The 27,772-nt window shown below is 44.9% G+C and overlaps 1 protein-coding gene across 1 annotated transcript; it reads left to right on the forward strand.

Moving 5' to 3' along the window:
- Nucleotides 1–15,767: 15,767 nt before the first annotated feature.
- ovch1 (ovochymase 1) lies at nucleotides 15,768–26,986 on the forward strand. The gene is made up of 13 exons (XM_056276720.1): nucleotides 15,768–15,783; nucleotides 18,418–18,601; nucleotides 18,706–18,781; nucleotides 18,884–19,073; nucleotides 19,276–19,415; nucleotides 20,481–20,622; nucleotides 20,727–20,771; nucleotides 21,024–21,252; nucleotides 21,377–21,534; nucleotides 24,712–24,810; nucleotides 24,921–24,925; nucleotides 25,184–25,238; nucleotides 26,889–26,986. Exons 1-13 carry the CDS (start codon nucleotides 15,768–15,770, stop codon nucleotides 26,984–26,986), a joined length of 1,437 nt encoding a protein of 478 aa, XP_056132695.1.
- Nucleotides 26,987–27,772: the final 786 nt, after the last annotated feature.

Consider the following 27,772-nt stretch of genomic DNA (forward strand, 5'->3'; position numbering starts at 1 on the left):
GCATACATCAGTATACAATACAAACTATCTTACTCAATCTAGAGTTACAGTTAGGATAATTAATCCTCTATTTTTCAGGAAACAAAGCTAAGTATAAAACTAACATTTTCTTTGCAGGAATAAAATGTAAGTTGTAACTAATCGGGTATAGCACTGAACACTGTATTTACGCTAGCATCAAAAGTATAGCCTGAATACCATCATTAAAATATGCTGTCATACGTGTTACCAAAATTATACAAACTGTAGCAAATACGTAAAAAATACTTCAAAATAAAGATTCTAGCAAGGATGGATAATAGCTTTACTTACAGATATTGCCACTCAAAGGGGTAGAAACTAGGTGATGGCTAATGATGGAGCATGAATATTGCTGTGTTGTCACACAACGTTCTCGTTGTCACAGGAAAAGGAAGAGGAGGAAAAGGAAGTAGCTGAAACTTATCTATGCCACTAGAAGGCAACATACTCAAGATAATGGAACGATGCCCCTAGTGGCAGGGAGGCTCTAAAAATAAAGGAAACCGCCCCATTACACTCCCCGTCTGGCATTATTTAAAATGCCATAATAAACATTTACATAATCTAATCTTCTGGAGACAAGAGAAGAATACACTCTGAGATGGGTCTGGAGAAAGTCTTAGTAGTCTTGTGACGGGTAAGCTTGACCTCCACTTTCCTGACTACTCCATCTTTGCTGATGTCATTGTCCTGATACCAGAGAAAGCGAAGAAAATCTCTGTGATCTTCCTGAACAACAAAACAGTAGAACATCTGCTCTGTGTCTGCTGTGACAGCAACAGGTTCCTTTCGGAAGCGGAGAAGCACACCCAAAAGGGTGTTGTTGAGGTCTGGCCCCAAAAGCAGCACGTCGTTAAAAGACACTCCATTAAACTGTGCACTCGAGTCAAACACCACACGAATTTTACCAGGCTTCTGTGGGTGGTAGACACCAAAAGTGGGAAGATACCATATCTCTTTATCTTTGTCACAAGGTGGTGCCAGCGCTGCATGATTGTTATCGAGCATTTTCTGTATGAACTCGACAAGGTGATCTCTCATGTCTTCCTTCTTATCCATCTGGCGTCGAAGAGACATAAGCCGCTTGTAGGCATAGGGTCTGTTGTCTGGGAGTAGACGTCTGGGGCTGCGAATCGGTAATGGGGCGACCCAGCTGTTAGTTTCATTTTTGAAGACTCCTTCCATCTTCTTCAGAAAGAGCATGTCTTCGACAGATGGCGCAAGCTGGTTGTCGGTATCAGTGCAGCGAAAGACTGTCTCTCCTAAACTCTCTTCAGGGGGTCTTGAGTATGGGCTTGAAGCTTGAAGTTGATGGGGAGTGGCTTTCGAGTAACTCAGACTGAAGTTCTCCTTCACATTGATGTGGCTGTCACAGGGGGGAGAAGGCTTGGGTGTCCATTATCTAATACATGCGTTTTTAGAGCACTCACTTTAGTTGGCTTGTGAGCACTGCCGAGGCACACATCGCCTATGATAACCCAGCCCAGGTCAAGCTTCTGTGCGTATGGGTCATTGTCTCTGCCACTGAGCTGCTTTCTCACCTTGTGAGCTCTCAGAAGGCTCTGTCCAATGAGCAGGAGGATGTCTGCATCTAGGTCGAGGGGCAGTATCTCAGCAGCTATTGACCTCAGATGGCGGTGGTGTACTGCAGCTTCAGGAGTGGGTATTTCTTCCCTGTTGTTAGGGATAGCATTACACTCAATGAGCGTAGGGAGAGGAAAACTAATTTTCCCATCTACTGACTCTGTAGCGTGTAGCTCTTCTACCTGATGTTTCTACTACGCCAGCACAGGTCTTCAGGGTGTATGGTTCAACTGTGCTTTGAATGTCAAACATGTAAAAAAAACTCAGTCTTTGCAAGAGACAGATTACTTTGGTCGTCCACAGTTGCATACATCTTCTTGTTGTTATGTTGCTGACCTTCAGGGAAGACATGCACAAGGCAAATCTTCGAGCAGGATTTTCCTGTGAATCCATTTCCACATACCTTTGTACACGTTGTTGTAACATCCAGCTTTGATGAGCTTGCTTCCTCCCCGCCATGCTGTTTAGGGGCAGAGAGGGGCTCGGTTGTCCGTGGTGCTGGGCCAGGGTGAAGAGCTGCCAAGTGCCTCTCACTCTCACACTCCACACACCTGATGGTGACATTACAGTCCTTTGCCTGGTGACTGGTGGATGCAAGGCAACGGTAGCAGATGTTACTGACTTTGATGAACTTCTTTCGGTCTTCAAGCAGCATCATCCTGAAACCTCTACATCTTTTCAGTGGGTGCGGCTTGTGATGTATAGGACAGTGTCTGTTTAGATCTTCAACTACCCTTTCTACTTTTGTGGTTACCTCTGCTGACACGTCTGTCTTGTGCACTGTAACTGATGGCTGTCTGTTGTAATTACGCAGAGGCTTTTCTTTGTTGAAGCTGACAGAGGCGATAGAAGCTGTTGTAAAGCTTGGGTCATTCCTTGTTCTGGCCTCTTTCTGCACAAACTCAGAAAAGACAGAGAAAGGTGGGAAGGCCACTCTATGCTCTTCTTTAAATGCTGACCCAACTTTTGTCCACTTTTCTTGGATGTGAAAGGGTAGCTTCTCCACAATTGGACCTACTCCCTTGGCTGTGTCGAGGTAACTTAAACCAGGTAAATATCCATCTGGCTTTGCAGCTGACAGTTCTAAGAGCAAGTCTGATAGCTCGCGGAGCTTTTGAGGTTCTTTGCTGGAGAGCTTTGGGAAGTTCTCTATTCTAGAGAACAAGGCTCTTTCTATTGCCTCTGTTGAGTCATAGCATTCTTCGAGTCTTGTCAGATCATACCTAGACCAATAGATGGATGACGTATGTTGACTGCTTTGACCCTTCTAGCATGTTCTGAAAACTCTGGGCCCAGCCACTTGATGAGCAAGTTTACTTCTTCACTGGCAGTAAGACCAAGGTCTGCAATGGTACTCTGAAAGGCAGCCTTCCTGCTGAGATAATTCTCCGGCTTGTCATCAAACTTAGTCAGTCTTCCAGTTACCAGCTGGCTCTTTGCTAGGAACCTGGCGAGGTCACTGGTGGTGTTGTCAGTAGGTGCAGGTTTTGGGTTACACCTCCACTGTGGTTGTGGCTCGCTGTAGGAAAGACATTGTTGAAGTGTCTCTCTTTGCAGCGCCGGTTTACTGCCCTCTGGTGGTGATGAGTGGTACTGATTTGGATCTTGTCTGAAGTAAGATGTGAATTCTGGTGAAGGTGTCACCTGTTTTTGCTGAGGGGTGACGTCATCATGCTGAGTGACATGTCTTTCTGTCTGCGTGAGCTCAGTGTAGTTGCTTGAGTGTTTATTTATGTACTCACTCACTTTCTGCTCTGGGGTTACATGGATGGGCAAGAACTCTAACTCTTCACTTTGCTCTGCAATAAACTGAGCAGCAGCAGATTGCATTACCTCTGCTTTGGCCATGAAAGCGTCAGCTTCTTTCTTGGCTTGAAGTGCATCAAGAGTTGCATGTAAGCGGACCTTTTCAACATTTGCATTAGCTTCTGTGCGAGCTTTCTCTAATTTAATGTTCATTTCTTGGTCAGCGTAGGCTGCTCTGGCTTTAGCAGCCTGTGCTTCAGCCAGTGCTAGTGCTGCTGCCATACTGGCTCTAGTTGATGCAGACGATCTTTTTGAGGATCCTGCTGACGATCTAACACTCAGCTTTTTTGAAGATTTTGAGGACTTTAAGGAGTGAGAGGAGAGTGACTTATTCTCCTCGCTGTCTTGACCTTGAGCCTCTAAATGTTCCATTATGTCGATGAGTGCTTGACTTGAAAAGGCTTTGTCAGTTACTGACCTCTGGCTGAGTCCGACAGCTAGTTGACGCCCCTCGCAAAGTGCTATCTTTTCACTGTACTGCTACACCTAATGTGAATCTTGTCCTGTATTAGGTTTTACAGCCAGCTAAACTCTCCCTGGCATCATATCCTCCAAGGAACAGACCAGCGTTGTATATGGACGGGATTTAATAACAAGGAAGTGTGAAACTGAAAATAAACATACAGAAAAGCATACATCAGTATACAATACAAAATAGCTTACTCAATCTAGAGTTACAGTTAGGATAACTAATCCTCTATTTTTCAGGAAACAAAGCTAAGTATAAAACTAACATTTTCTTTGCAGGAATAAAATGTAAGTTGTAAATAATCAGGTATAGCACTGAACACTGTATTTACGCTAGCATCAAAAGTATAGCCTGAATACCATCATTAAAATGTGCTGTCATACGTGTTACCAAAATTGTACAAACTGTAGCAAATACGTAAAAAAATACTTCAAAATAAAGATTCTAGCAATGATGGACAATAGCTTTACTTACAGATATTGCCACTCAAAGGGGTAGAAACTAGGTGATGGCTAATGATGGCGCATGAATATTGCTGTGTTGTCACACAATGTTCTCGTTGTCACAGGAAAAGGAAGAGGAGGAAAAGGAAGTAGCTGAAACCGCGGTACTTATCTATGCCACTAGAAGGCAACATACTCAAGATAATGGAACGATGCCCCTAGTGGCAGGGAGGCTCTAAAAATAAAGGAAACCGTTTCATTACAAACACATACGTATATCCAAACTAACACATATATCCAAACCAACACATATATCCAAACTAACACATATATCCAAACTAACACATATATCCAAACTAACATATATATCCAAACTAACACATATATCTAAAATAAAAATCGCTGTCCAAGGGAACGAACGCCAGCCAGGATGACTGTCGGAACTGCCGGTCTGCATGGGCTAGCAGTTAGCGTAGCCTGCCCTGCTTCCGCGTCCTGTCAGACCGCCATCGGTGTTTCCTCACCGTGGTCCTTGGGCCAACAGGACGCAGCAGACCAGGCTCCCTCAACCGATCCAACGCCAGATCTCCCAGCCAGACACCTTCGACACACCTCCCCGCACTCCACACAACAACACTAAAAACACAGTCAAGGCTAGGCGAGGCCGCCACCAGACTGCTCTCGGTGTTATCGGAACTACCGGTCTGCATGGGCTAGCAGTTAGCTTAGCCTGCCTGCTTCCGCGTTCTGTCAGACCGCCCTCTGTGTTACCTCTTTGGGCCGTGGTCCCTGGGCCCACAGGATCCAGCAGACCAAGCTCTCTCAACCATCAAACGAAAACAAACTTAGATGCAGATGTGGACAAAAACACTGCATGGACGCTACTGGGTGAGGCCGCTGCAAACGTGAATTTGCGCCGCCATCTTCCCACACCGGCACACAAATTATGTGGCCGAAATTAGCAGAACATATAAATGGTTGGCATTTAATGTTCCAAGAAGAGGCACTAACGTCCAGAAAGGGTAAATGCATGATTTCAGGCAACGGAAACATGCCAATGTTAAAAAAACAAAAAAAACAAAAAAAAAAACTTTGTGATTGTTCAAGTTTGAGATATTTTTGGCCTGCAGAAGTGGCATGTTCTGACAGTCACTGTTATTTTGTACTGTAAATGCTGAAGCGCAGTGTGCGGATGCACAGATGGAGACAGTATTAGTCCTCCCCTTCCCTCTATGTCACACAGGTCTCAGGGAAGACTGTAAATTAGCCCACTAATATCCATCCATCTACGAACCAAGCCGCTTATCCTACTCAGGGTCGCGGGATGCTGGAGCCTATCCCAGCAGTCACTGGGCGGCAGGTGGGGAGACAACCTGGACAGGCCGCCAGTCCATCACAGGGCCGAACTAATAAACAATGTAAATCCAGATTCGCTACCCTTTCATTTTAAATTAGGTCTATGGATTTATTTAATATGCAAATTGAATTAATAACAGAGTCAATCACACACACACACACAGTGATGGCACAGTCACTCAAACTCCAATTCCTTAGTTAAACTTTTAAGGGTCGTCGTCGGCGTCTTTTTCTTCTTCTTCTTCCTCTTCCTCCTCCCATTAGGAGTCTCCACAGCGGATCATCCGTTTCCATCTCTTCCTGTCCTCTGCATCTTCCTCTGTCACACCAGCCACCAGCATGTCCTCCCTCACCACATCCATAAACCTTCTTTTCGGCCTTCTTCTTCTCCTCCTCTTCCCTGGCAGCTCCATATTCAGCGTCCTTCTCCCAATATACCCAGCATCTCTCCTCCACACATGTCCAAACCATCTCCATATTGCCTCTCTTGCTTTGTCCTCAAACCGTCCAACCTGAGCTGCCCCTCTAATATACTCGTTCCTAATCCTGTCCTTCTTCATTACTCCCAATGAAAATCTTAGCATACAAAATCTACTTCTACTACTTTCGGCTGCTCCCGTTAGGGGTCGCCACAGCGGATCATCCGTTTCCATTTCTTCCTGTCTTCTGCATCTTCCTCTGTCACACCAGCCACCTGCATGTCTTTCCTCACCACATCCATAAACCTCCTCGTTGGCCTTCCTCTTCTCCTCTTCCCTGGCAGCTCCATATTCAGCATCCTTCTCCCAATATACTCAGCATCTCTCCTCCACACATGTCCAAGCCATCTCAATCTTGCCTCTCTTGCTTTGTCTCCAAACCGTCCAACCTGAGCGGTCCCTCTAATATAATCGTTCCTAATCCTGTCCTTCGTTACTCCCAGTGAAAATCTTAGCATCTTCAACTCTGCCACCTCCAGCTCCGCCTCCTGTCTTTTCGTCAGTGCCACTGTCTCCAAACCATATAACATAGCTGGTCTCACAACCATCTTGTAAACTTTCCCTTTAACTCTTGCTGATACCCTTCTGTCGCAAATCACTCCTGACACACTTCTCCACCAACTCCAACCCGCCTGCACTCTCTTTTTCACCTCTCTACTGCACTCCCCGTTACTTTGGACAGTTGACCCCAAGTATTTAAACTCAAATGCCTTTGTCACCTCCACTCCTTGCATCCTGACCATTCCACTGTCCTCTCTCTCATTCACGCATAGGTATTCCGTCTTTCTCCTACTGACTTTCATTCCTCTTCTCTCCAGTGCATACCTCCACCTCTCCAGGCTCTCCTCAACCTGCACCCTACTCTCACTACAGATCACAATGTCATCCGCGAACATCATCGTCCATGGAGACTCCTGCCTGATCTTGTCCGTCAACCTGTCCATCACCATTGCAAACAAGAAAGGGCTAAGAGCCGATCCTTGATGTAATCCCACCTCCACCTTGAACCCATCTGTCATTCCAACCGCACACCTCACCATTGTCACACTTCCCTCATACGTATCCTCCACCACTCCTACATACTTCTCTGCAACTCCTGACTTCCTCATACAATACCACACCTCCTCTCTCGGCACTCTGTCATAAGCTTTCTCTAAATCTACAAAGACACAATGCAACTCTTTCTGGCCTTCTCTATACTTCTATATCAACATTCTCAAAGCAAACATCGCATCTGTGGTGCTCTTTCGTGGCATGAAACCATACTGCTGCTCGCTGATCGTCACCTCTCCTCTTAACCTAGCTTCTATTACTCTTTCCCAAATCTTCATGCTGTGGCTGATCAACTTTATACCTCTGTAGTTGTTACAGTTCTGCACATCGCCCTTGTTCTTGAAAATCGGTACCAGTATGCTTCTTCTCCACTCCTCAGGCATCCTCTCACTTTCCAGGATTGTGTTAAACAATCTCATTAAAAACTCCACTGCCATCTCTCCTAAACATCTCCATGCCTCCACAGGTATCTCATCAGGACCAACTGCCTTTCCACTCTTCATCCTCTTCATAGCTGCCCTCACTTCCTCCTTGCTAATCCGCTGAACTTCCTGATTCACTATCCCTACATCATTCAACCTTCTCTCTCTCTCATTTTCTTCATTCATCAGCCCCTCAAAGTATTCCTTCCACCTTCTTAGCACACTCTCCTCGCTTGTCAGCACATTTCCATCTCTATCCTTGATCGCCCTAACTTGCTGCACATCCTTTGCAGCTTGGTCCCTCTGTCTAGCCAATCGGTACAAGTCCTTTTCTCCTTCCTTAGTGTCTAATCTGTCATACAACTCACCATACGCCTTTTCCTTTGCCTTTACCACCTCTCTCTTTGCTTTACGCTGCATCTCCTTGTACTCCTGTCTACTTTCTTCATCTCTCTTACTATCCCACTTCTTCTTTGCCAATCTTTTCCTCTGTATAATTTGCTGCACTTCCTCATTCTACCACCAAGTCTCCTTGTCTTCCTTCCTCTGTCCTGATGACACACCAAGTACCTTCCTAGCTGTCTCCCTCACTATTTCTGCAGTGGTTTTCCAGCCATCTGGCAACTCTTCACTACCACCCAGTGCCTGTCTTAACTCCTGCCTGAACTCCACACAACAGTCTTCCTTCTTCAACTTCCACCATTTGATCTTCGGCTGTGTCTTCACTCGCTTCCTTTTCTTGGTCTCCAAAGTCATCCTACAGACCACCATCCGATGCTGCCTAGCTACGTTCTCCCCTGTCACCACCTTGCAGTCTCCACTCCCTTTTAGATGGCGCCTTCTACATAAGATATAGTCCACCTGTGTGCACTTTCCTCCACTCTTGTACATCACCCTGTGTTCCTCCCTCTTCTTGAAATATGTATTCACCACAGCCATTTCCATCCTTTTCACAAAATCGACCACCATCTGTCCTTCCACATTTCTCTTCTAGACTCCATACTTTCCCATCACCTCCTCATCACCTCTGTTCCCTTCACCAACATGTCCATTGAAGTCCGCTCCAATCACCACTCTCTCCGCCTTGGGTACCCTCTCCACCATGTCGTCCAACTCATTCCAGAATTCTTCTTTTTCATCCATCTCACACCCAACTTGCGGGGCATATGCGCTGATAACATTCAGCAATAAACCTTCAATTTCCAGCTTCATACTCATCACTCTGTCTGACACTCTCTTCACCTCCAGCACGCTCTTGACAAACTCTTCCTTCAGAATTACCCCTACCCCATTACTCCTCCCATTCACACCATGGTAGAAGGGTTTGAACCCACCTCCGATACTCCTGGCCTTACTCCCCTTCCACCTGGTCTCTTACACACACAGTATGCCTACCTTTCTTCTTTCCATCATGTCAGCCAGCTCTCTCCCTTTACCAGTCATAGTGCCAACATTCAAAGTTCCAACTCTCACCTCCATATGCCTACCCTTCCTCCTGTCTAGCTGCCTCTGGACATGCTTTCCCCCTCTCCTTCTCCTTCGCCCAACAGTAGCATAGTTTCCACCGACACCCTGCTGGTTAACAGTACCGGTGGCGGTCGTTGGTAACCCGGGCCTCGACCGATCCGGTATGTAAGTCTTATTTATGATCCGCATATTTGATTTGGCAAAGATTTTACGCCGGATGCCCTTCCTGACGCAACCCTCCCCATTTGTCCGGGCTTGGGACCGGCACTAAGGATGCACTGGCTTGTGCATCCTCAGTGGCTGGGTTAGCATACAAAATAATATAACTAAATAAAATTCAATATTTTACACAAACAGCTCAAATAGCCATGTTAAAAGTCATTACACAACTAGTGCTTCTCTAAGTGGAACTCATGTCCGCCTTTCCTCAAGTTCTCCCATCCATTCCTCCATCTGGGCCTCAAGTCCACTACAGTGCCTGCACACACCAGTCATTCATACAGGCAGTCAAGACCACATCCCCTCTTACTGGGGGATGGCGGTGCTAACAAATAAACCATATGCTAGTCCACTTTTGTACTTCTCTTCCTAGACTGGGCAGATTGCTTTGATCTCTTCGTGTCAACGTGAGATGCTGTTCTAAATCTCACATTTTATCCATACCAGCGAAGATACGCTTTAAAGTTGATAACACAGCCTATACGCCAGATGGCGGTAGAGAGCACAAACACTCCCACTCAGCTGACGATTATCAGGTGTTTTGGAGGAACATGATTAGACAGGAGTTTGACAGGAGTCATGAAGAAGAGTGTTGGGCGCAAACATGAGCTCTTGTCGATCTGGAAAGCGCCCATGTCATTAAGGGCCAGCCAGATGTTTGTCTTAGTCTTTGTTTACAGCTCAGTGTTGGGCCATGGACTTTTGCGTGGTAAGAAGAGATTTGGTGACAACAAAAATATCCTGAAATTGATCTTTTTTGAGTCAACATAATTCAGGGGGGAGCCGTGAAAACGTTTGATTAATGGATTGTCTTGATGCAGCTGAGTCTCCGGAGCAGTCCATCAGAGGTCCACCTGCTAATACGACTGCTGAGATGACGCTATCTGCTTCTCCTTATGGTAGGAATGAGACTTAATTTTTATCTTTTTTCATTAAATGGGTTTGCATGTTGCTCCTGTAGTTGAAGCCTGCGCCCACGGTCTGAATTCATCTTCAATCATCTTGCTCTTTTCATAGCTGTTAATATCTAATAAGGCTACAATTTTCTTATTCTGATTAACTAAAAACAACTTTCCTCCTCAGACTATCTTTCCTTCTCACTCTAGGTAAAGTAGGCAGCCATTTGTCTATTCTTTTTGGTTTTTAATTGCAGTGGCTTTAATTATTAGAGCCAAAACACGAGCCCGGCAAACCGCATCCAGGGGCTCCGACTGGTGTTTTCCACATTTTGAATCGCTGTGCATAACTGTAGTCCACTGACTTCCGGTTTCTAATGCAGCGGTCATATCAGTTTCCTGTTTGTTGGCGCGCGCTATTGACTGGCGTATTTTTCAGATGACGACAGGCACGTAGCCAGGTAGGTGGTTTTCGTGTCTGAACCCCCCCCCCCGAAACCCCACGGCCCATCTGAAATGGCACCAATAATTATTTAGTTATCGTTTTGATTATTTGTCACCGCCCCTCTAGCCTACTCATACACTGCATCTATCGTGACTGGCAGGCGTTAAACCTGTCAGTTAATTTGTTTCCAAACATGATGTATCTTATTGGTCTTTTTCGTAAAACAAATAAAATCACACGCTTTTGATTGGCTCAGGGGTCTGACGAGACAGCTAAGCAACGTGCCACTGGTTATGCTAGCTAAATGGTCGATCTATAGTTTGCTTTTCAAAAGCAATGGAGCCGCCGAAAGCTACCTGTAAATCAGGCAAGAGCAGTAAAGTTAATATTCGTAAAATCAGTGATTTTTTTGTTTTTGTTTCAACGTGTCCCGACTCAAAAAAGAAAAACAAGAACATTACAGACGATCTGGTCACTAACGTTACCGATTTTCCGGAGCAAGTGTTAGCAGACCCACTGCCCTCCTCCTCGGAAACGGAGCCAGAGTTAGCAGACCCGCCGTCCTCTACCTCGGAAACGTTTTCACACGACTTTGTGGATTATATTGGTGGGAAAATATCAGACGAACAGAGATGAGAAATATACTCACTGGACTGGACGGCCAATATCGGACAAACATTCCCTACAAAACTAGGAGGTAAACTACGTTTCCAACGTCATTGGATTGACCAGTTTAGCTGGCTAGTATACTCAACAAGGTCCGACGGTTGTTTCTGTAAGCACTGTGTTGCGTTTGCAGTCGAGCATGTGGGCAAGGGAGGGCACAGAAAAGCTGGCAAGCTAATTAATGTCCACTTCTCAGACTGGAGACATGCTTTAGAGACGTTCAAAGACCATGCACAAAAGGCATATCACAAGGATGCATGTTTGAAAGCGGACAATTTCCAAATGGTTCTCAACAATAAAATGGATGCAATTTCACTGAGGCTAGATTCTGAGAGAAAAAAAGCGAGTCCAAGAAAACAGAGAAAAACTCAAAAGCATCATTGCAACGTTGATTTTTTTGCGGTCGCCAAGAACTCGCCCTGAGAGGTGATATTGATTCAGGACCAGTGACATTGAATGAGCCAACTCACAATGACGGAAATTTCAGGGCTTTACTCAGGTTTAGGGCTACATCTGGCGACACAGTACTGTCACAACACTTGAGTAAATGTGCAGCAAACGCTAGCTACTGCAGTCCTGATGTACAAAATGAAATAATCAGCATAATTGGAGATGTGATAACAAACAAACTGGTGCAGAAAGTAAACTCCGCGCAGTGTTTCGCTGTGTTGGCAGATGAAATGAAAGATGTTTCAGGGCGGGAGCAGCTTTCTGTCTGTGTCAGATACGTGAACCAGCATGACAGCCAATATAGCATCAGAGAGGATTTTTTGTCCTTTGTTGATATCGAGAAGTTAACCGGGGAGGCAATCGCCAATTCAATCGAAAGTCTGTTGACAAATGCAGGCGTTGATTTACAGTTTTTACGTGGCCAGGGATACGACGGCGCATCTGCCATGAGTGGCCGTTTAAATGGTGCCCAAGCTAAAATCAAAGAGAAGCACAAGCAAGCAGTTTATGTGCACTGTGCCAGCCACAGTTTGAATTTGGTCCTAAACAAGTGCTGCACTGTACAAATGGTGCGAAATTGCTTTGGAATTGTCTCGGAAACCTACACTTTTTTCCATGATTCGGCTTTGCGGTCTGCATGCAGTCTGCGACACGAGACGGAACGTCTTTTACCCGACTGCAAGAAAACGCGACTGACGAAGTTGTGTGAAACGAGATGGGTCGAACGCCACGACGCAATATTTACATTCAACGAGCTTTTAGACCCTGTGCGATCCAGCCTGCAGAAAATCAGTGAAACCTTCACAGGAGACACATCTGTCAAAGCCACTCAGCTCTTTAATTCAATTGACAATGCAGAATTCATGCTGTCCATGAATGTGAGTGAGAAGATGCTTGCAAAAACCTACCACCTGTCCACCTTCCTTCAGAAGGAAAATTGTGACTTGGTGAGTTGCGTTTCAGCTGCTGATGCTGTTATTAAGCAGGTAGATGAGATGAGGGCTAACTCTGAGATGGAGTTCAGGCAGATTTTCCAAAAGACCTCTTCCCAAGCAGCCAAGTATGGGGTTGAATTTCGACCACGAAGAGGCATGGACTGCAATGAGGATCCATTGAAGGCCTGTGAAAATCACTACCGGCAAAAGCTTTTCATAGTCATGCTTGACTTTTATTCATCACAGATGAAGGAGCGCTTCAGCAAACGCAGAAATGTGATCTCCAACCTCTGCTCCTTACTGCCATCTAAGGTCAGCATGCTGAACGACAGCTCAGCTCAAGCGCTCTCCAACCTGTATCCTGACGAAGTGTCACCGCATCTGGAAGTTGTAAAGTCAGAAATTGACACCTGGCGGGATGAATGGAAAGATGCAATTTATGTTCCACAAAATGCCATTGAGGCATTAAATGGCTGTAGCAGTGAGTTGTTTCCAAGCATCTTCAAACTTCTCTGCGTTTTGACCACGCTTCCTGTCACCAGTGCCCATGTCGAGAGAAGTTTTTCCCGTCTGGGAAGGATCAAGGACAAAATGCGCAGTACAATGACGGAAAGACGGCTTAATGGACTGACATTGCTCACGGAGCACAGAGACATTGTGGTGACGCCGGAAGAGGTACTGGACATCTTTTGCAGACATAAAAGACGATTGGACCTGCTTTTATAAGGTAAGACCCACTTTTATTTATTAATGCATTGATGATTATCTATGGGCCATTAATACGTTGACATTTACCGTACGGTTGGGTATTAGGCTATAGTATACAGTGTGGGAATTTTATTTACCGGTAGCTTTCGGCAGTGTTGCCCGACCCCCCCCCCCGCCCAAAAAAAAATTTGTTTCTGGCTACGGGCCTGGATGACGAGGATACTCATCCTCATAATTCACCCTTCGCTAAGCCACGCCCCCGAAACGCAGACTGGCCAGTCACAGCGCAGCATAAGACAGGCTCCGACAGAGGTCCGACACTTTAATGGCGGCGCTCCGTTGACTCCGATGCGAAAGTTTCAGATTTTCTTAATTTTCGAGCTGGTTTTGTGGAGTTTTCGCTATTTATGGTTAAACGTTGTGCCGGGTTGGAAGGAGACGTACATTTTTTTCCCCTTTCCAAAACAAAATCAAACCCTGAAAAGTGTAGGCTGTGGATAAAGCTACGTGGACGTCCTCAAATCCAGTTGAACCCCTCAAAGATCAACAAGCACAGCTTTGTCTGCTCCAAGGTCAGTAATTACTTTTATTAACCGTAAAATAATGTTATGCTGTTGTTGAATAATGTTATGCTGTTGTTAGCAGATGTTAGTGTAAACTACTAATCAGACACATTAGCCCCTAGCTAACGGGTCTGACCCTTTAGTCGAGCGGTCAGTGATGTCGCCTTGTGGTGCAGTACACCCCGTATCGAATCCCGCACCGGGCAAGAAAATAACCGGTTACAATAGCTTGTTTACCTAAATTATCGTAAGGTACGCTACTAACGTTAGGGCCTATGGTCTAGTAGCTACCTGTGGCGCTACCAAGCTTAGCCAGCTAAGCTAACGTGGCTACGGTCTGGATATACAGCTCCGGGTTGCAACGTTGGTAAAGTCAAACTAAATGTTAGCTTTGTTATTCGTGACCCAGCCAGCTTGCTAACGTTAGGATGTTACAGTCAAGCCCTAGCAAACCAAGTGGGTAACTTACCTTCATGTCAAAATGTAATACTATTTTTTTCATCACTATTTCAGCACTTAGGGAAGCCCAGTCCCGAGTACCCAAATCCAGCTTCTGCTGTTTCTGATGGTAGAGGACATGCAGTCAGATGTCGACCACCCCCAACTGAATGCTAAGTTATATAAGACAAATTACAACTAAGTTATAGAAAGACTTAATAGCTGCTACGTAAATATGGTCGTCTGTATGTTTGTATGTTTTAATATAGGAAGAAATGGACAATGCATACGTGACATGGTAATGCATGAATGGATCAGTTTGTGATTCAGTATGCAACAAGCTCAAGCTTAAATAACTAACAATAACAAAACATGTCATAAGTGAATTCACAAAACTCATTTTATGTCTTAGACTAAACAATGACTTTCATTAATAAAATGTCTAACTCAACATCAAATAATTGAATTGATAACACCACCTTTCATATTTACAGAGTCAGGTGTGATCTACAAGGTGTTTCCACAGACGTCACAGGAGAGACGGCAACAGAATCATTAGTGGAGGCTACCACTACAGAGGAGAGCACTATTTCCTTTAGCCTTATTCATTGTTTACTTTTCAGTGTTGAACCACTGAGATCTTGTATTATATTGTAAATGATTTTCTATTGTAATAAGCTGCGGCTGCCCACAAATGATAATGAATGAATCTTAATCAAGTTTTTTCTCAACTGCTTTACCTGGTAGCTCAAGCCACGTCCAAGAGGGTACTTCTCCTGACCTACTGCTACATCTATTGGGGGCGTGTTTGCTATGTAGCTCATAGGTGTCCTTGTCAAGCCTCTCAGTAACTCCAAATCCTCATCTGTAACTTCAGACAAGGTCCTGCAAGATACAAAAATCATATGTCTACATGTGTCATCAGATCCAGAGTACAAACGCCACAGTAAGTTACATGGTTTATCATATATTGGTAGAAGAAGCAAGCATTCGGGTGATGAAAATGATGACCGGTGGTCACTAATGATAACACAACCGTGTGACATGTAATCGGAGGACAGGCTTCTGGAAATGCACCGGCAGGTATACGGTTAGTCTGATAATATTTCTATCTTTATTTCTAAAGCCCGAATGAAAACCAGCTCACCTGTCGTTGCTGTCGTGACAGAAGATGGGTCTCCGTTTTGGGGTCGTCTTGGCCTTTGCCACCACAACAGCTGTTACGGGCTGTGGTGTTATTTTCACACCCCTTGGCTTATGCCACTGTTGTGGCAAGCTTGTGGAGGACTGGGCTGACACACTGCTGATGTTTTGTGCTTTACAGAGGTCCAGGACAAGTCCGATGAGATGGGCGCAGAAACCGGTGAGCTAACCAGAGTAATGTCGTTACAGCACACTATAGACTACTAATGTTACATTAGCTATCTAACGCTAGCTAACTTACTGCTGCATGTAACCTTATATAGGCCTACTGCTTTTGCTTCTTAATGATTATAATCGTGAATGGAGGCCTACCCAGCTTTACAGGAACAGTGTTGCTCCTTAATGTCGTTGTCCTCTGTCTCAGTCGCCCGGTGATGCGGTGGTTCACCTTTACTCTGTGATCTGTAGGCTTTAGCTTCTATCTTTATTTTTTTTAACATCATTTCGTTGCTGAGTCAGTTTGACATCCTGAATATATCCTTCAAATGCATATTGTAGACCCTTCTGTCTGAAATCGCTTTTTTGTTTTTCCAAAATGTTGACAATATTTCTCCAAGGATTGCATTTAGGGGCAGTGGGAGCGCCATGCTGGCTCCGAAAGCTTGACGGGCTTAGCAACAGTAACTAAGGGGGGCGGGGCTTAGCGAAGGGTGAATTGTGGACGTAACTTGAACCTGAAACTTTTCACCCGTTTGCTGGTAGGTGCAGGTGAAAGTTTGTCGACAGTTCTGTGCACGTCGTTGACATTTATCCACGGTAAATCTTGCAGGCATCGCGAAAAATATGCCATTGTTAACAGCACACGCCAACAAACAGGAAATACGACCGCTGCAGGAGAAACCGGAAGTCAGTGGACTACTGTTTTGCACACAGTCGGTACGCATGCAGTGGACATCTTTCACGCAAGGGAATGAAAATATTACCATGTTTTCTCGTCTCACTCTATAGATTAACTACTACTACTTTCGGCTGCTCCCGTTAGGGGGCGCCACAGCGGATCATCCGTTTCCATCTCTTCCTGTCCTCTGCGTCTTCCTCTGTCACACCAGCCACCTGCACGTCCTCCCTCACCACATCCATAAACCTCCTCTTTGGCCTTCCTCTTCTCCTCTTCCTTGGCAGCTCCATATTCAGCATCCTTCTCCCAATATACCCAGCATCTCCCCTCCACACATGTCCAAAACATCTCAATCTTGTCCCTCTTGCTTTGTCTCTTTGTAGATTAACACAAGAGCAACTTTGTACACACGTGTGAAATAAATATCCCGGCAAACCTAATGTGAAGTCTCCCAGAAGATGTTGCACCCATTTGCCAGACATCTAGCTTGGTCAACACGTGTTGGTTGGCTCATTGTGACTGAGTGCAGGAGAGTAAAGGCCTTAATTTTTCTTCGCACGTTTATAGGCTTACTGTGTTGGTGTAGGAGTCAATGTTGGCAAGGAATCCATATCGACAAGGTGGTTGATTTCTGTAGCACCATACATTAATTACTAGTTGGTTGGTATAGTGTAATTCTTTTACTATTCAACATTTTATTGTGAGTATGGTACTTACATTTATTTCATGCTCGGTGATAACTGTTCTTTTGCTAAAACCTGGGAGGGGGGCATTTCCGGTTTCCGGTTGCTGATGAGAGGGACTGTACTGTGGTCCGGAGGGTTTTTCTTTTCTTTTCTTTTTTTGTGTGTGCACTCTTTCAAGTTATGAGACCGAGCTCAAGTGTCTGCATGTTTGAAGAAACACACACAACTCTGCACCCACAACGCTTACCTTCATTTAGTTCATAGCTACACGAGTCGCAGGTCTTTTGCATTTCACCTGCTTTCCGGTATGCTACTGTGTGTGAAAATCAAGTAAACGTTCTGTCTGTCCAACATTTGAAATGTAATTAAAGTTCAGTTTAAGCAAATGCACGCACGTTCCCGCGACGCCACTGATGGTGATACACATTTTTGGAAGGATCCAAAATTTGACATAACACCAGCAGGAGTCCAGCCTACACAAAGGACGCTATTGACGGCTTGACCGCTGCTCAGTGAATTACAGACTTGACACTGACGTGTGCCCTCTGCCAAGGGGACGGCCACTCTGGACAAAAGTTTGAGTTGAAGCTTTTTATTATTATTGTTATAATTGATTTTCAAATTTAACAAACACCTCAGAAAAATCCCACCCCAAAATCAACAGACGCTGTGAAAAGTTATCTTGAAAAGGGGAGAAAAGTAAAATAAAGCTTTGAGCTTTATGATGCACAGCATTCTCTCCACAGAATGCACATGTGCTGATGCAAAAACTGCATCAAATCTTTATTCCATTTTCATCAACAGGTTGTCTGCTTCTTTACTGGAGTGCTTGGCCAGGTTTCAACTACAGCCTCTTTAAGGTCTTGTTTTGTTGACTGGATTTTATGCCTTCTTCCCTTTCAAACAATAAGAACACGTAGGTTGCAGATGTGGTGATTTACTTGGCTAGTTTAACAATGCCTCTGAAGCCATTTCCCAGAGTTAAGGTTGCCAAAAATTTGGATGATTGAACAAAGAGTATTAGTGTACTATATGTTACCCAAAAATCTCCAGAGACGTTTGTAAAGTAGTTGAAAGCGCTTTGAGTGGCTGGTGCAGCTAGAAAAGCGCTATAAAAAATGTAACTTGATTGATTGATTGATTGATTGATTGACCTTTCAATTTGCATCCTATCACAAATAATTCTTCCACAAATTGTTTCACTCTGCTCCAGTTCCAACCTATGTCATCTTTTTTTTTAAATTTGTTTTTTAATTCTATTAAAATCCAGACTTGGCTGGCATTCGCCCCTTCAGTCGAGAGCAGGGAATGGAGACAAGAATCATCGGTGGTCAGGAGGCCTGGGCCCACTCGTGGCCGTGGCAGGTGTCTCTTCGCTTTGCCACCATGGCGGCTTGTGGGGGAGCCATCATTGACCCGTTGTGGGTCGTCACTGCTGCGCACTGTTTTAAAAGGTGGGAGGCCATCCTGGTCCAGGTTTACATGCAGAGCTCAGAGAAGTGTGAAGGCTGACATTACTCTTGCCCTCCTCCAATGTGTTAAAATGCTGTCTCTCCAGGTATAAAAAGGCCTCTCACTGGACTGTGCTGGCTGGAAAACATGACCTAGATAATTCTCATGAGACTGGTCAACAGGTTCAACACACACACACACACATGCACAAATTATATCTTGAAACACTTCAAAGAAATTCTGTACCCAACTGCAGTTCCCTCTGTGCTTACTTTACTAACAAGCTGGTGGGGGTCTCCAGGATCATTAACCACGAGGGCTACAACATTAGGACAAAGGAGAACGACGTGGCGCTGCTGAAGCTCCAGGACCCACTTGTGTTCGGCCAGTATGTCAGGCCAATAGCAATATGGATGAAAACGCTGGAGCCTTCCAGGAAATGCACCATCACCGGCTGGGGCGCAACCAGAGAAAGTAAAGGAACAAGTTTAACAAGAAATTAAGGATGGATTTCTTTGTCCTTTTTTTGCAGTTGGCTGATTTTTGTATTACATCATTTTGGTTTTATTATGAACAAAGGACGTTTTGATATGAGATGCGCTGTTAACCACAGCTGAAATCCCCATCTGATGCCTAATGATGTGACGATGACTAAACTAATACCCCCATTTCTCAGACGGTCCGAGGGTGAATAGACTGCAGGAGGTGAATGTGACCTACATATCCTCTGAGATCTGTAACCAGTACTACCGGGGAAGGATCCGGACTTCCATGTTCTGTGCTGGAGAGCCAGAGGGTGGTGCTGATGCCTGCCAGGTACAGCTTGAAAGCTTCAATACCCTGAAGAACTGAGGCGCCTTGAGTGCAAGATGGAAGGGGGAAAGGGACGTTTTTTTGTTTGTTTTGTATCCCTCCTCGGAAGACTACCATCTTAATTCAGATGTGAACATAATTTTTCAGAAGACAGCAGACTGGGGGCGTCCGGGTGGCGTAGTGGTCTATTCCCGTTGCCTACCAACACAGGGCTCGCAGGTTCAAATCCCCGTGTTACCGCCGGCTTGGTTGGGCGTCCCTACAGACACAATTGGCCGTGTCTGTGGGTGGGAAGTCAGATGTGGGTGCTGGTCACTGCACTAGCGCCTCCTCTGGTCGGTCAGGGGGCCTGTTCAGGGGGGAGAGGGAACTGGGGGGAATGCTCCCACGCGCTACGTCCCCCTGGTGAAACTCCTCACTGTCAGGTGAGAAGAAGCGGCTGGTGACTCCACATCTATCAGAGGAGGCATGTGGTAGTCTGTAGCCCTCCCCGGATCAGCTGAGGGGGTGGAGCTGCGACCAGGACAACTCAGAAGAGTGGGGTAGTTGGTTGGATAAAATTGGGGAGAAAAAGGCCCCCCCCCCAAAAAAAACAGACTGTCAGAATGTGGCTACAAATACACTGGCTCTAATTTAGTTTTTGACGTTATTTCCCTGAAGAATATTTTAAGTGTTTTAAGTACGGTTGAACCAATACTGATATTGGATATCGGGCAGATTCCAGGCTAACCTGGAGTATCGGTATCAGATTTTACCCAGGACTAAAATCCCATACCAAAAGCCATGAGTAACATCATAAATAAAAGCAAAACAACTTTATTTACTGCATTTTTGGCACATGGATGGCTGCATTTCTTTAACGGTGGGAGGAAAAACTGGTCCCATCTGACCCATTGACCTCAAACTAATAGAGTAAGTCTGCAATGGTCAGTAATGGTTATGGATCAGATGGGTGCTCTGTGTCGCCCGATATTTTGGATTCATGCTCTGAATCGGTATCGGCGGCAAAGAATAATGGTGTATCATTGTCTTTGCCTTCATCTGAGTTTTATATTTCTGACCATCCAGGGCGACTCTGGGGGTCCCCTATCCTGTTATTCTGGCAGCAGGTATAAACTGGCAGGGATTGTGAGTTGGGGAGTCGGCTGTGGAAGGTCCAGGAGGCCAGGGGTCTACACTAAACTACAGGACCAAGCTGGATGGCTCTCTGGTGTCATGATGAGTGAATACCTTGCTGGAATAATTCGTTTTTGCAATAATAGTTTTTGAGTCCATGTTATGAGAATAAATGCCCTTTTTTTTAATTTATTGCAGGAGACAAGAATATGACGAATGGGGATTCTGGCCTCATGTCTGGGGGTAGGTTATGCAATTACAAAACGTTTTAAGAAATAGTTTATTCACAATTGTCTGTCCATTTAGAGGGTCCGGAGACTTCTCTGCATTGTATTCATTAGTCTATCCCATAGGTATGGCAACCAAACTAAATATGGATTTTTCAGACTGCCTATTACATTTCACTTCCTAGAATGTGCATCTACACATTTATTCCTGTCTCACCAAATGGTTTTAACTACATGGCTGCCATCTTGCTTGTTTATTTCCCCCAAGACAATTCAGAGATTTGCGGTGAGGCGGAGAAGCCAACCTGTCGACTTGGGCCCACCCTGGCCAGATTGACTGAATCCCAGGGGGATGAGGTTAAGGTGGGCAGTGTAACGGAGGCCTGCCCCAACTCTTGGCCCTGGCAGGTCAGCCTGCAGTCTGGAGGCAGGCACTACTGTAGCGGTACTCTGATCCACAGACGCTGGGTACTGGTACCACAACACTGTCACACCAAGTGAGTGGTCATATCATATCCACCCCCCCGCAAATCCATCTATCAAACAAAACTGCCATAATCATCTACATTAACTGTTAACTTCCCCATTTCCTGTGGCCTTCATGATCTCCTTTTTTTCCAGAGCTCGAGATGACACAGTGGTATTAGGAGCTCATGACCTGCGGTTCATGTCGACCCAGAGCATCCCGGTGGACGAGGTGTTCAGCCTGCCCCAGAACGGAAGCTTCCCCCCCGCTTCGGACCTCTCCTTGCTCCGCCTCAGTGTGCCTGCCAGATTCAGTAATGAACAACCGCTACTTGGCATAAGGATTAAAACTTGGTTTCCTGAATTGAGACAAAAAACCCTCAAAACAAAATTCAAATCCCAAATGAATTTTCTTAAGCTGTAGACTTTATTTATATTATCCACATTACCTGGCAAAGACACTGAAAGTTAGTCAAGTCAGTTTTATTTGTATAGCCCATTATTACAAATTTTCCCCAGTGGGCTTTATAATATCCAATACAATATCCTGTTTTAGACCCTCATATCAGATAATGAACAACTCCCTAAAAACCCTTTTAACAGGTAGAAAAAATAGGAAGAAACCTCAGAGAGAGCAACAGAGGAGGATCTCTCTCCAAAGACGGGACAGATGTGCAATGGATGTCGTGTTTACACAATTTACAGAATACAACACTGAAAACGGCTGAAACAAGATTCCTCTGTAGGGTGTCTGGGCTCAGCCTTAGCGATAGGGTGAGGAGCTCGGAGTAGAGCCGCTGCTCCTTCACGTCGAAAGAAGCCAGTTGAGGTGGTCCGGGCATCTGATTAGGATGCCTCCTGGGCGTCTTCCTTTCGAGGCTTTCCGGGCACAACCAACTGGGAGGAGACCCCGGGGTAGACCCAGAACTTGCTGGAGGGACTACATGTCCAATCTGGCCTGGGAATGCCTTGGGATCCCCCAGGAGGAGCTGGAGGGTGTTGCTGGGGAGAGGGCCATCTGGAGTGCCCTACTTAGCTTGGTGCCACCGCAACCCGATCCCGGAGAAGCAGCTGAAGATGAATGAATGAATGAACACTGGAACACTGGAACAGCCTAGGACCGGAGCCACGTGACCACCATCACCATGTAGACCTGACAGGAGGACAGACTACACATGCACACAAGGAGACTCGCATCACACCATTCACATACACAGGAGAAGAGACAAGGGAGAAAAAAAAACATTAGTCACACATCGGAGTGAGAGAAGAATATAACATTGAAACAGGATAACACAATTATATGAATTTATAAAATCTGAAGAAAAGCGCTAGAGATTAGAGGACTAAAGATAAGCAGAACAGATACTGAGTACCCATGTATAAATAAGCAAGTAGAAAGTCCAGGATTGGCCTTAGGAGGAAAAGATGTCCCATGAGTTCACAAAATCAAGTACATAGGATCGACAATACAGACAGAAGTTGGTGGTAAGAAGGAAGTCAAGAAAAGGACACAATGTGGGTGGAATTCATGGAGAAAGGTAGCTGGAGTACTTTGTGACAAAATAATGCCATTGAGGGTAAAGGGCAAAGTATACAAGTCAATGGTTAGGCCTGCCATGATGCAGTGACGACAACAGAGAGGCTAGAATCTACATTACAGGAAGCAGAGATGAACATGGTGCGTTGGTCCTTGGGAGTGACAAGAAAAGAAGTGAGAGCTACATTCAGGATCAGAGGAATGGATGAGAAGTTGAGAGAGACAAGCTTGAGATGGTTTGGACGTGCAGAGTGGAGGCATAGACTATATAGGAAAGAAAGGTATTGAACCTGGAAATACCTGGCAAAAGAGGAAGACCAAGGAAAAGATGGAGACACCAGATAGAGGAGAACATGAGTAGGTTTGGACTGCGGGGAGCGATGTCAGACAGAAAGCTATGGAGGGCAAATCTCCGCGTGGTGACCCATGAGAAACGGGAACAAGGCGAAAGAAGAAGATTGATTTATAAGATATCTATAAAAATGTGATGAGGGGTATGTCAAACAGTGTCCCGGTGGGGACCACCATCACCATGGAGTCCTGGGAGGAGGACAGACTACATGTACACACGGGAGACTCGCATCACACCATTCACATACACAGAAGAAGAAGAAGAAGAAGACATAATTCAGAGAGAGAGAGAGAGAGAACAGTTTGCAATGGCTTGTTCTTGCGAGCCTTCCCACGCCGGTAAACCGAGACCAACTCCACCGCATCTGCCGGCGAGGCTGAGCTAGTGCCAACCACAGCAGGCGTGCTGTCAGCCCCGGGGCTAAGGCTATCTGGAGTGCCCGTCACGACCACCGTACTCCTAGCCGAAAGAAGGTGCTCTAACTCACGGACACGTCTCTCTAGTAGAGACAGCCTGTCTGTACCTGCAGAACAGGCACTGCACACCCATCATTTTAACGAGGCTACTTTTACTGCAGATGCAACAGAGCTAACTGCTAAGCTAGGCTAAGCTCAAAGCTAGTGAACTAGGAACGAAAGGCTGCCTACTTAACCCAAGTCGTTTGAGAAAGAAAACTAGAGAATCTAGTGCTAAGTGAACTAAGCACAGAGGTTAGGGAAGGTTGGGGCAGAATATAGAGAAGAGAGGAAGAGAATAAACATTTCACAAAGCCGAATCTCATGAAGCTGTGTGCTTTCAGGTGATGGATACCATTCCCATTTGATTGGAACGGAATATGCAGTACTTGTGCAAGCTGTTGAAAGAGCTTGGAACATGGCAGTTAATTGTCTGGATATTTGATATTCCTGATACTGTATTGTCTCTACTACTACTACTACTTCTGGCTGCTCCCGTTAGGGGTCGCCAATGCGAATCATCAGTTTCCATCTCTTCTTGTCTTCTGCATCTTTCTCTGTCACACCAGCCACCTGCATGTTCAGTTTGAACCCACCTCCGATGCGTCTGGCCTTACTCCCCTTCCACCTGGTCTCTTATACACACAGTATATAGACCTCCCTTCTCTCCATCATATCAGCCAGCTCTCTCCCTGTACCAGTCATAGTGCCAACATTCAAAGTTCCAGCTCTCAACTCCAAATTCTTACCCTTCATCCTCTCCCACTGTCTCTGGACATGCCTTCCCCCTCCCCTTTTACTTCGCCCAACAATATGATAGTTTGCACCGTCACCCTGCTAGCCAACAGTACCGGTGGCAGTCGTTGGTAACCCGGGCCTCGAAAGATTCAGTATGGAAATCTGAATTATGATCCGCATATTTGATTTGGCAAAGGTATTAAAACAGATGCCATTACCAACGCAACCCTCCCCATCTATCCAGGTTTGGTACCAGCACAAAGAATGCACTGGCTTGTGCATCCTCAGTGGCTGGGTACAATACTGCATTGTCTCTGCATCACCTTAATGGCCTGTCTGAACTCTTTTCCAGGGCCATCGTTTTAACTGTAGTCCCCCCCCCCCTTTTCTCCTGTACTGTGACCAGGTGCTTCTGTATTTCCGGTCTGTGTCCCTGACGATGATGTACAGCTTGATGACAGCTGGTCCTGTGTTACAACAGGCTGGGGGCGCACAAAAGCAACAGGTACTACTACATTACTTCATACGCAAGCTGTACTTGTCGGTGTATTAACATCTGTATACCCTCCATACCTGAAGTTCTTGGGAGCCATTTTCTGTTGTGTCTACCTGTAGTAAAGGTAAGCCCAAACACACTGCACCAGGCCAGGCTCAGCCTAGTCAACCAGACAGTCTGCAGAGAAAGATGGGAATCACACCTCATTAGAGACACTCACCTTTGTTGCGATCCAGCAGGAGCCGTCTCCTGCCTGGTAAGTTTCGGGATTTTTAAAATATTGTGACCTTTTTCAAGGTATATGAAGGACTAAAGTATGTCCCAGGGTAAAAAAGTGATTCCTGAGTTTGAACTATGTATACCCACACCTTTGTCTCTATAGGGGGATTCTGGTGCTTCTCTGCTCTGTCAGAAACGTGGGGTCTACTACCTCTTTGGTATGGTCACATGGGGCAGCCGGCGCTGTGATCCAAACAAACCTGCGGTCTTCTCTAGTGTATCAGCATATCATAACTGGATTATAGACATTACAGAAGACATAGTATGACTCTTTTATGGAATTAAATACACTTTGTTTAATTCACTGTTTCTGATAATTTTTGACACGTTAAAGCCGGAAATCTGTGATTTCCCCAATCTGTCCTTCCCTCTGGGAGTGAGAGCTACTAACAACGCGCAGTAGCCATTGTGGCTTTGTGTGCCATCAGCTCATTAGTAAACAGTTATTACCCTTGTAAAAATGGATCCCCAGACTAAACTTGACACAGGAAATCTAATGCATTACAAACTACAACACACGACATGGGAACACTGTTGTAGGATTGGTTATCTGTCCAACAGAAGCATCACCACATTGTCATCATGTTACAATCCTTTTTCCTGTTTGAGTAGGGATGTGTTTGCTATGGGATCAGTGTTTGTCCTACCCGGTTAAAAATTTTAACAGTGGTATACAGGGGCCGGAAAGTGTCTCCAAAATGGAGCAGATGGATCAAATAACTATTGATTAATGAAGATACCAGATTTTAGTCAAGAGAGATGAGAGAACTACATACGTTGCTTAATTGAAGCTGAATGGACAGCTGTTGAGGGAAGTAGGCTAAGAATACACCGCCTGCACAATTATTAGGCAAGTTGTATTTTTGACCAATAATTTTATTTTTAACTACAGCACCATGCTCAATCAGCTCAATCAAAAATGTTAATAAAGCTCAAACATGAATATTTAAGAAAGTAAAAGTCAGGTTTTGTCTTTCTTAAGAGAATATCTCAGTGTGCACAATTATTTGGCAAATATTGGTGCGCAGAATTATTGGGCAACTAAATGAAAAACGAATATTTTTCCCATCTCACTTGCTTATTTTCATCTGTTAAAGTGAAAATAATGAACAAACAACGGCAAATTTACAAATAACATTTCCACAAAAAAGCCACCCTTCTTTTCAATAACCGTCACAAGCCTTCCATCCATGGCGTCTGTCAATTTCTTTATCTGTTGACAATCAACTTTTTGTGCAGCAGCAACCACAGCCTCCCAGACACTGTTCAGAGAGGTGTACTGTTTTCCTTCAAGGTAAATCTCCCGTTTAAGAAGAGCCCACAAGTTCTCAATAGGGTTTAAGTCAGGTGAGGAAGGGGGCCATGTCATTTTCCTGTCATCTTTAAGGCCTTTACTGGCAAGCCTTGCAGTGGACTGCTTTGATGCGTGTGATGGAGCATTGTCCTGCATAAAAATCATGGTCTTCTTGAAAGATGCAGGCTTCTTTCTGTACCACTGCTTGAACAAAGTGTCTTCTAAAAACTGGCAGTAGTTCTGGGAGTTGATTTTAAGTCCATCTTCAACCCAAAAAGGTCCAACTAGCTCACCTTTAATGATACTGTGGCGGACACTAGGGGCTATGCCTCTGAGATGAGCTAGTTGCTAATTGTGCACGCAGTATATGTAACCCAGTTAAAACGTGGTTATAAGGGGTGATGGTGCTATAGTATAAATAGTGTTTAAAAACATATAAATAAAGTTTAGTTTAAAAGGGTTTAAGAAGGTTAAAATAATTTTAAAAAGTGTGATGTGTTTTTGTTTATTAAAGAGCATAATGTTTTCCTGAAAAACTGTCTAAACCAGCAGTTACGTACGGTGGCCGACAAGGGCCAAACGCACTGCAACGGCATAATGCGTCTCAGTTAAGGAAAACAGCTTCAAGTACAGAAACGATTCAAATTCACAAACTCAAACACAAGTCTAAACGAGGTACAAAAAGAGGAACGTGGTGCAAATGAAAAAACGTGCTGCAAAAAACAAAGACAAATGCAGCATCATCAAACGCGCTGCAAATAGAGAAACGATGCAAAGCACAAAACGACACAAACCAAGAAACGATCTTCAAAAGAAAAACGCTTCAACGCTCCAAACCTGCAGGGGGCGCTCTCAGCGTAACAGCTCAATGGAAAGACACACGGGATGGAGAGAGAGAGAGAGAACAGCCGTCTCTCTGGAACAGCTGACTGTTTCAACATTCAGCGGGAACGGTAATGTGACTTTTATTTGATTATATTTATATACTATGTTTATATCACTGTACAACGCTGCACATTACGTGACGTTTTTTTATTGTATTTTACACCAGACGATACAAGGCTGCATATTGTAATGACCTACTTTTCACTCTCCCAGATAACACCGTTTCTGAATTAGCCGTGGAACTTAGGCATGTTTATTTCGCTCCATGCATAACGTGCACATAATCCGACTGACTCTCGTCTACCTTCCCGCTCCCGTGGCTGCTCTGTTTTACTATCCCATAATTCCCTGTGTCCTTAAAGGTGTATTCCCCTAATACTGAACATCACACATATTTGCACGTAGATTAGCCTGCTTAATAAGATAAGATGATGATTAGAGATTGGTATAAAGCACCCGTTATAATAGTACATTAAAAAGCCCTCTTATCAGTCTTCCATACCTAAACCCTGT

This window comes from Lampris incognitus, chromosome 3 (assembly GCF_029633865.1).
Source record: "Lampris incognitus isolate fLamInc1 chromosome 3, fLamInc1.hap2, whole genome shotgun sequence".
NCBI classification, from domain to species: Eukaryota; Metazoa; Chordata; class Actinopteri; order Lampriformes; family Lampridae; genus Lampris; species Lampris incognitus.

What these genes read in the sequence shown, in the direction of transcription:
- ovch1 (XM_056276720.1), top strand. An exon ending in CTGGGGCGCAACCAGAGAAA is followed by an intron (nt 19,074 to 19,275) that starts GTAAAGGAACAA and finishes CCCATTTCTCAG; the next exon opens with ACGGTCCGAGGGTGAATAGA. An exon ending in TTCTGGCCTCATGTCTGGGG is followed by an intron (nt 20,772 to 21,023) that starts GTAGGTTATGCA and finishes ATTTCCCCCAAG; the next exon opens with ACAATTCAGAGATTTGCGGT.